Source organism: Agelaius phoeniceus, chromosome 1 (genome assembly GCF_051311805.1).
Source record: "Agelaius phoeniceus isolate bAgePho1 chromosome 1, bAgePho1.hap1, whole genome shotgun sequence".
Taxonomy (NCBI): Eukaryota; Metazoa; Chordata; class Aves; order Passeriformes; family Icteridae; genus Agelaius; species Agelaius phoeniceus.
The window spans coordinates 115555971-115565526 of record NC_135265.1 but is presented as its reverse complement, the minus strand read 5'-3'; the positions used below and the strand labels follow the sequence as shown (position 1 = coordinate 115565526).

General features: G+C 45.2%; 1 protein-coding gene across 3 annotated transcripts; it reads left to right on the top strand.

The window, feature by feature from the left end:
* The first annotated feature begins 267 nt into the window (after positions 1 to 267).
* On the top strand, positions 268 to 5228 carry PENK (proenkephalin). Of its 3 annotated transcripts, none has more exons than XM_054635968.2 (3): positions 268 to 686; positions 1177 to 1318; positions 4246 to 5228. In XM_054635968.2, exons 1-3 carry the CDS (start codon positions 283 to 285, stop codon positions 4909 to 4911), a joined length of 1212 nt encoding a protein of 403 aa, XP_054491943.2. In that variant the 5' UTR covers positions 268 to 282; the 3' UTR covers positions 4912 to 5228. The 3 variants fall into 3 exon arrangements, with proteins under 3 accessions (XP_054491943.2, XP_077041907.1, XP_077041898.1); XM_077185792.1 differs by having other exon boundaries at positions 571 to 690; XM_077185783.1 differs by lacking the exon at positions 268 to 686 and adding an exon at positions 824 to 966.
* The last annotated feature ends 4328 nt before the right edge of the window (positions 5229 to 9556 follow it).

The following is a 9556-nucleotide window of genomic DNA, read 5'->3' as shown; positions in this document are numbered from 1 at the left end:
AAAAAAAAAAAAGCCACAAAAACACACAAAAAACCCCAAAAATTCCCAAAGGCTGTAACGCTGTCCCACTCTCCGCGTTGTGCGAGGCTCTTTCGGGAGCCTGCCTCCGCTGCCCCGGGGAATGGGGTTACCTCCGAGGGGCTGCCGCAGCCTCGGGGCGCCTTTCCCGGTCCCTCACGCCCACCCCCGCATGACTCACGGGCTGTCTCATTCCCCGCCCGCCCCCGGTGAAAACTTCCCCCGGTAACTTTGGCGGGGCCGGTTCCGCGCTCCCCCTCCCCGATGGCAGGGGCACGCACACCCCCTCATCCCAAGCCCCGCTGGAGTCACGGATGGCGGGGCGGTGGTGCCGGGGGGGATGTCGTAGTGGCCGCGTCAGCGGGAGCCCGACGGCGATTGGGGGAGGCCGCCTTCTCCCCGCGGTCCCCAATTATAAAGTGCCGCCGCCGCCGCCCGCACACGCTCCGCAGCGGCGCGCCCGGCCCCGGCAGCGGGCTCGGCTCGGCGCCCCCCGAGCCGCCCTCGCTGGAGCTGCCAGCAGGCCCGGCCCGGCTCTGCCTGCTTCCCCCGGGGCTTCTCCGGAGGCTGCTCGGTCTCGCTATCAATATTAGTGGCTCCGACGCCGAGGCTTCAGCAAGGCGCAGCTCCTTTCTCGGCGACTCCCGGGAGCCCCGAGGGCAGCGTGTGTGAGTGAGGAGCTGCTCTGCCCGCGGTCGGGACCGGGGGAGGGCCGGGGCGGCTCTGCCGGGGCTGGTGCCGGTGTCGGGGAGGCTGCTCGGGGCGTCCCGGTGGGAAACCCATCCCGGGAGGGGCCGGAATCCCGTCCGTGCCGCTCCGCGGTGCGTCCCTTCTCCCCATGCGGTGCCGGCTTTTGCAGGCAGGGAGGGATAAAGTGTTTGGGGACTGTCACCAAACGGGATCTGCTGGGCGCTTCATCCTCCGGGTCCGCTCCCGTTCCGAACGCAAGTCAGTTGCCTTGCAGCTGCCAAGCGCCCGCTTGCTTAAAGCTCCCGCTTGCCTCGCAAGCGCCATCACCCCGGCTCTAAAAAGCGTGAGTTTTAGCGGAGTTGGTTTGAACCCTTTCACGCCGCCTTTTCCTTCTCCGAGGCTGGGGGGCGGCCGTGCCGGGGTGGGAGCGGGAGGAGGCGGCTGCCGGCTGACCTCTCCTTCTCGCAGCCCCATGGCGTTGCTCCTGAGACTCGGCTGCTCGCTGCTGGCCCTCAGCACCTGCCTGCTCCCGAGGGCCCGGGCCGACTGCGGCCGCGACTGCGCCGCCTGCGCCTACCACCTGGGACCCCGCGCCGGCATCCACCCTCTGGTAAGCGGCACCGGGGCCGGGAGCGCCTCCGAGCCCCGAATCCCCGCGGCCGGGCCCCTTCCCCGCTAACTTTGAAGGGAGGAAAGGGGGAGCGGGGAAAAACAGCGAAATAAGAAAAATAAATAGTGGGGGAAGTGACCGGGGTCGCTTGGAAGACCCTTTTTTCTGAAGAGGGGAGAGAGGGAGAAGCGGGGTTAGGGGCGCTGGGCAGAGGGCGAGGAGCGAGCGGAGAGCGCTGATACAAACCCAGAGCGCCCCGAGGAGCCCCGAGCCCGCCCGTCCCTCCCGTCCCTCCCGCTGCCCGACGGCGAGAGGCGGCCTTCGGGGACGGGGACAAGCGACACCGCCGAGCAGCCCCGCGGGGAGCCAGGAAAAGGCCGAATGAAAACGTAAGGAGGAAGGGAAATCCGACCGGAGAGGGCATCTCTGCAAGGGAAGGAGGGGTCGCTGCCCCTCCCGGGCATTCCAGCACCGACAGGACGGGGGGAAGCCGAGCAGAACGGGAGGGAGGGTCCCGACCCTTGTCCGCTGGCTCCATGGTAAGATGAGCTCTCTCCGGGCAGGACGGATGTCGAGCTGAAAAGATCTGCCTGAAATCTCACTAAAAAAAAAAAAAAGTGTGTTTAAAGCCTATTTGAGTAGCAGTACCTTCGCTGTTTCTCCTCTCTGCACGGTGCTGCACAGCGTTAGGAATGCCTGTGGAAGATGCTGGCTCCTTAGACAAGTCGTGCTAAGTCCGGAAGGAGGGGGAGTGGGGGGTGGGGGTTATCTGTAATTCTTGTGATATTGAAATAATTTAAAAGAACAGTCTCAGAGGCAATTCAACTTGAAATTTAAAAATCGGGGGTCAGTGAAAGTCTGGGGTCCCTCAGCCCTTCCTGAAGAAGGTGGGAATCTGGCTGCCGAGTACTTTGCCAGTGGCATCAGTTGTTCCTGACCTCAAACACACACACACACACACACACACACACACACACATATATTGTGGCATCATGCTCTTGGCACTTCTAAATGATCTTAAAAATTGTTCCTCTCATGTCACTGGTTACTTGGGATCATGCAAAAGGAAGGGCTTGGCTCTCTAGCCTTACACAGAATTAGGAACCACTGAGTACTTCTATTTACTCCAAAAGCTCAAGAGCTCTTAACCATAGTAGGCTCAGAAGGGCAAGATTATTTGGACAGCTGGCCAAACAGTTCCCTCTACTTTTTTTTTTCTCTCTGCTCACATTAGCTTTCAATCAAACTTTAGTTTTAATGTCAACTAGGGTAAAAAAAGTGGTAGTTTGCCCTTATGGAGGGAGGGCTTTTCAGAGTATATATTCTGCATGTCTATTTTGACAGTCTCTCTTGCACACCTTCAGTAGTCATTAAAGAAAGAATCAAAGTTCTGTTCTGTGAGAATGTTTGTTTATTAACTAAGCAGGTAAAGAAACAATGTAGCACACCTTGTATTTGTCAAACATGTATGAACAATCCTTGGAAACTATTGTTTCTATGTATTAGTATCAAGTAACATAATAACTGAATTTATTATGTTGTATTTGTTAGACACCAGACATTGCACGCTGATCTGGTCACTTACACTGATGAAGTATGTTCATCTGACAATAGGAGGTTATTAAAACTAATTGAGAAAGAGAGAGACCTATTCTTTCTTTGATTTAGAGCAATTCAGACTGAAGCTGAAATCTTACTCTCTCTACAGCATGATTATAACTTATAGTAATAAGCATGTAGTGGCAGTTAAATTATTGTATTACAAAATATATAAATCCCTTTAATTTTCTTGTGATCATACCATAAAAGTCATATTTAAATTTCTTAGAGTAAAGTGACGCTGAAGAGACAGACTGTGCAGTGGATAATGAGCTATCAGACAGAGCTGTGCCGGAGTTTAATTTCACATTTTAAAGTACGTTAGGATCCTTAGAACACATCATCTAGAGTCAGAATGAGTGTTTATCTTATTGAAAATATTGATGATTTTTCTTTACCTATTGTGGTATGAAAACCACAGGCAAGAAGAAAAAACACTAGAATCACCTTATTTTACAACTTAAGGGTATGGCTGCACAAGAAGTAAATTCCCCTGACACAAGAGAGATAATAGTAGCTAATATCCATGTTATTATCATCACAAGACAGGTTATGAGATATACATAAGGTACTGAAAGCTTTTTTCATGTTGTAGCCTGATAATTTTTCAATACAGTCAGAAACCACACAGCTTAGGATTTTTTTTCCGTCTCCTTAATGGTCACTGCTTTCCAGCTAGCAAAAATGGAACTTTGATCCTGCCCTAAGAGAGCCTGTGTTTCTACATTTCTATTGGTACATGTTGGAATGATCTGTTCCACAACAAGAAACAAATGGCAACACACAGCCTTTAAAGCTATGCAGTGTATTGAAGATACTGAACAGCACAGTACAGCTGGCTTCTTTGCAATGTCCATGCTGTGCAGCTTTTCTGCACAGTTTCTGAGTGATACTTTTAATTATGAAGATTGAATATGTTTCTACACTTGCATTATGAAGCAAACCACAATTGGTCTTTAGCTTCCCGGTAGTAAATTTTAAAAAATAAATCATAACTCTCACAAGTGTAAGGCAGATACAGGAACTGTACTTTTGGCTTCCTTTGAAACAGAAGCATAATGGCAACCTTAACATAGAGTATCCACAATTCATATTACCTGGTAGTCTACCTCTTGTAGTGGAGACTACCTTGTCCTTCAGAGAGGGATATGAAGAACTTCAAAACAGACAGGTGCCAAACCAGCTATTCCCAAAGAGCATTTCTTCCAAGCCACTCACAAAGAGAGGCTCAGTCATGCTCTTTTATAAACAAGTAAATCTAAGATAAGGCCGTAGCGAGGTGATAGTTGCTATCAAATAATTCTCAGCAAACCACATCCATTTTTCAGGCATGTACACTAGAATGCGAAGGAAAACTGCCTTCTGCCAAAGCCTGGGAGACCTGCAAGGAGCTCTTGCAACTGGCAAAGCTGGATCTTTCTGAGGATGGCAACATTGCTCCAGGAGACAAGAAAGAGCTGGACGAGAACCATTTGCTTGCGAAGAAGTATGGAGGCTTCATGAAAAGATACGGGGGTTTCATGAAGAAAATGGATGAGCTCTATCGGGCAGAGCCAGAGGATGAAGCTAATGGAGCAGAAATCCTGGCTAAGAGGTACGGAGGGTTTATGAAGAAAGACTCGGATGACGATGCCCTTGCCAACTCCTCTGACCTGCTGAAGGAGCTTCTGGGAACAGGGGATAACCCCGAAGCGGCGCACTACCGAGAGGTAAATGAAAACGACGGCGATGTCAGCAAAAGATACGGAGGCTTCATGAGAAGCACAAAGCGCAGCCCTGAGTTGGAAGACGAGGCCAAAGAGCTGCAAAAGAGATACGGTGGCTTCATGAGAAGAGTGGGCAGGCCAGAGTGGTGGCTGGATTACCAGAAACGATATGGTGGGTTCCTTAAGCGCTTTGCCGACTCCATTCTCCCTTCAGAAGAAGATGGGGAAACTTATTCCAAAGAAGTCCCAGAGATGGAAAAGAGATATGGTGGTTTTATGAGATTTTAATACCTTTCCTTTTATCCCTTTTGTCCTAAATGAGAAAGACTGCCTTATTTGTCATAACTTATTGTAATGTGTTGCTTGTACTGTACAGTTTTTTACTGTCCTTGGTTAATGATGCAGACTGCAATTTGTTGTTTCAGGTTCTGTGTTCTTTCAAGTCAAATAACTACTTTCTGGTTTAGTCAAGTTTCAGTCTGTATTGTAATTTCCATGCTAGAACTATTTTGATTACTGTATTAGTTTTCTTTAAAGAGGAACTACATCTACAGTAGAGTTGCTTAACTGTACATACAATAAATTCTTCATCCTAACTGCAAAAATTCTGAAGTGCTATTTTTTCTCTGTCATTTAATCAAATATCATTTCAATTTTTCTTTAAGCCATCAGAGCAATGCCAACCTTTTTTTCCATAATTACAGAATTTGTAGTGCACACACAACAGTTTAAATATACTTTTGTCTTTAGTTTTCTGTTTCTTCGAACACTAAAATAATAAATAATTTTAATCAGTTAACAGAATAAATATTTAAAGCCTAAATTTATAATTCAGTGTTAAACAATTGACATTAAAAAAAGAAAAAATCACAAGTGTGTTTGACTTTAAGCACCAAAATAATTTCTCACGTAAACACAGTTATATGTTTGATTAGTTACATCTTTGATGTATATCTATATAGGGTTGTATACTTGGCTTTAAAAATAATAAACACTAATTTAAAAAGTGGTAAGATATTTCTGCAAAATAAACATGACTTAAAATTGCATAGAAATACTCGATTTTGCAGGGCACCTGACAAATGTTTTTCCATGGAATAGTTTTGTGTTTCATTCCTCAGCTGCTATAAATCACTTTTGCACAACTGAAATATAGGAAAGTGCTGGTCAGGCTTCTGTGTTTCAAACAAAGGCAGTATAAGTAAATCTGAGAACAAACATAAAAGCAAACATTAACACTGTAGTTCCTTCGCAGTTTACACAGGTAGCACTTACATTAAAGGCCAGACCCCATTCCAGTGTACAACTCCTTCCAAAATCCTGACTGTCCTCCTCTATTCCTAGTCTGTGAGCAGTTTTCCCCCACCTATTACTATTAGTTACTGGTCACTTCCCACCTAAACTAACATGATGAAATTTGCCTTGGCCATGGCACTGCCAAAACTATCCATGACTGTGCTTTCCGTATCTGTATCTCAGTTTTGTACAGTACTAGCTATTTACAAAAAGGGAAAATAATGGTCTGACTTTTCTTTAATTTCAAGGCAATGGGATTGTCTAGGTTCTCATGTCTTATAAAAATTATGATGTGTTTCAAAATGCACTTGAAGGCCTCATCACATACAACTAGTTATGATGATTTTAGGCTTTGCCCTTAGAGGATGGTATAGGTAGTCTGAAGTGGTCAAAATCCTGCTGAAGGCTGGCTAAAGTGTAAGGCATTCCTTTTCCTTCAATTAAAATTATGGCACCTATTTTCCTCTTCCTGCTGTACAGAACTGATAATACAAAATTTTTCAATCCAGAAAATACAGGTGCCTGGAGAAGCTCCACAGCCTCTTCAGGATTCAGTTGTGTTCCCTATCACCTTACTATAGAGTTCTTCAAGATGCCACCAGCCACAGGAAAAGTCTTCCCATTCTTTCCTCCATTGCACCTGCCCACAGTGGCTGGAGAGCAATGCATCACCTGAGTGTTTTCATCCACAAGAACCTTGGGCTGTGTGCACTAGGGCTGCTCTGGAGCACAAACCCACGCATGGGATGCAGCATGTTTGGGTTTGATTTCAATGTACACTCCAGGAAGAAATAAATGACATCCTTAATATTTCACTTCAACATTTAGTCACATCTTTTCCCTAAAAAGTTACTCACCTGTAATTTAGCCAAAGGACCCTTGCTGGCCTTCAAACTAAAACAAGCATTGCTGTACCTGTTGATGCAGTTGACCAGCTGTTTTTACCCATCCTTCACAGTTAACAAAAACTTGGTAATTTAAAAAGGAATAAAACTCCCAGACCTCAAGAGATCTAGTATGTATATTGAAAAATGAAGTGGTTTGATCAACTAAACCTTTAAATTTATATCAATATGACACCTTTGCCACCATCTTTGTCACCTTTTGAGCCCTAAAATCAAGAGCCAGACAAGGTTAGGTAATAAAATGTTATGATTTTAATGAAGATCCCTCCAGGTGCACAACATACTGAAATGCACACCAAAAATGTGCCAAAGATGCACACATGATATAGGACATGTAGAGTTTTATAAGTTTAGCAAATTAGCATAATTGACAAGACTCCCCAGTTAGAAACACAAGTGATGAATTCCTCTTCTTGGTTCAACCTCTTCTAAAGCTCACTTTCCTTGGTAGTTGTTAATGGGAAAGTGTCTTGGGAAGGTTTCTTGGTCTTGATTCCCATACGAAGCAAGATTAGAGCAGGCCCTGAGGATTCTCATGTCTAATAGGAAAAGTACTGAAGTAAATGTATAACTATATAAGAACAGTCTGCAGAGCTACAAATATATATGAACAATATGTATAAAAGGAACAATCATTTTGGCATCATCTTCCATGGCATACTCCTTCAAAAGCTGGCAGCCCACATCTTGGACAGGTGCACTCTTCACTGGGTTAAGAGCTGTCTGGTTGGCCAGGCCCAGAGGGTGGTGGTGCTGCTGCATCCAGTTAGCATCTGGTCATTCATGGTGTCCCCCAGGGATCAGTGCTGGGGCCAGTCCTGTTTAATATCTTCACTGATGATCTGGATGAGGGGATTAAATCAGCAAATTCATGGACAACACTGAGTTGGGTGCAAGTGTCAATCTGCTGGAGGGTAGGAGGGCTCTGCAGAGGGACCTGGGCAGGCTGGATAGATGGACAGAATCCAACAATATGAGGTTTAACAAGTCCAAGTGCCAGGTCCTGAGCTTTGGTCACAACACCCGGCAGGGCTACAGGCTGGGGACAGAGTGGCTGGACAGGGACCTGGTGGAAAAGGACCTGGAAGCTCTGGTTGTCAGCTTCTGAACAGGGCCACCCACGTGGCCAAGAAGGTCAATGGCATCTTGGTCTGTATCAGGAATAGTGTGGCCAGCAGGACCAGGGCAGTGATTGTCCCTCTGTACTTGGCATGGGACAGGCCACACCTTGAATCCTGTGTTCAGTTCTGAGCCTTTCAGTTCAGGAATGACTTTGAGGTGGTGGGGTGTATCCAGAGAAGTGCAACAATGCTGGTGAAGGGTCCAGAGTACAAGCCTGATGAGCATCTGAGGGGAGCTGGGGGTGTTTAGCCTGGAGAAAAGGAGTCTCAGGGGAAACCTTATTGCTTTCTTTAACTCCCTAAAAGGAGAGTTGTGGGGTTCAGCCTCTTCTCAAGGCAGCCAGCAACAGGACACAAGAACACAGTCTTAAGGTACACCAGGGGAGGTTTAGGTTGGAATGTTAGGAAGAATTTCTTTACATAAAGGGCATTTAAACATTAGAATTGGCTGCCCAGGAAGGTGGGGGAGTCACCCTCCCCAGAGGTGTTTAAGGAAAAACTGGATGTGGCACTCTGTGCCATGTTCTAGCTGACATGGTGGTGTTGGGTCACAGGTTGGACTCAATGATCTCAGAGATCTTGTCCAACCTAATGGATTCTGTGAATTTATATAGAAAAACTAAAGCACTTGGTACAAACATCTAACTGGGATATCTGCATGCAAGCCAAAACTAGAGTAAGGCCATCCAAAGTGGAGTATGTCTCTTCCAAGGCTGAACAATGTACATGGAAGGCAGATGTGACTTGGATTCTCAGAATGAAATAGTAAAACTGAATAGTCCCCATTCCTTCCATTATAACTGAAAATATCTCCAGTCACACTTTTTCTTGCTTCAATAATTACAATTTAAAAGATGTGAAATTAGAATAAGATCTAATTTCTTCTGTTGATATGGAATTTCTTATTTTATGACTTTCAGTTATACCACCATTCAGGCCCTTTTTAACTCTAAAGTGTTCTAACATTTCCAGTAATTAACATTTCAAGTTAAATCAGCTCAAAATGTGCCAGTGAATCAATCAAGGTTTCCTGAATCACAAATCAAAAATAAGGTTGAAGATAGGACCTACTGAGCTGGGAGATGAAAAAAGACATCTCCCTCTCATTTCAAGTTCTGAAAGGCTCCATTAATTTTCATCTTACAATACATTCCTAGAACTATCATTTCATCAGAAGATTATTGAAATAGCTGCATTCCTTTATATAAATAAAAGGAGAAATGAGGAAAGCCTGATGTCTAGAAAGAAAATTAATTGCTAGAGTATTTTGAAGAAAGAAATGTCATTCTGAGACCAAAAACAGGAATATATATTTATATATTTCCTGTTTCTGGCTTTTATCATTGTTCCAGAATAGAATCATTGGTCTGATAACTAAGTATATATTAAAAAAATAATAATATGAACAACGTATGCTGGAAGGGTCCAGACCAGTCAAAGAGATTAATGCCTCTGCATAAGGAACAAAAGGGAAAAAAAGATAGTCTAATTGAGGTTAGACAAGGATGAGTTGGGCTTTTTAATAGGAACTAATTACAGGAAGGAACAACAACAAAAAAAGTATTTCCTGAACTAAATGGAGTTCACATACAGGAGAGAGAAAGAAGCTGA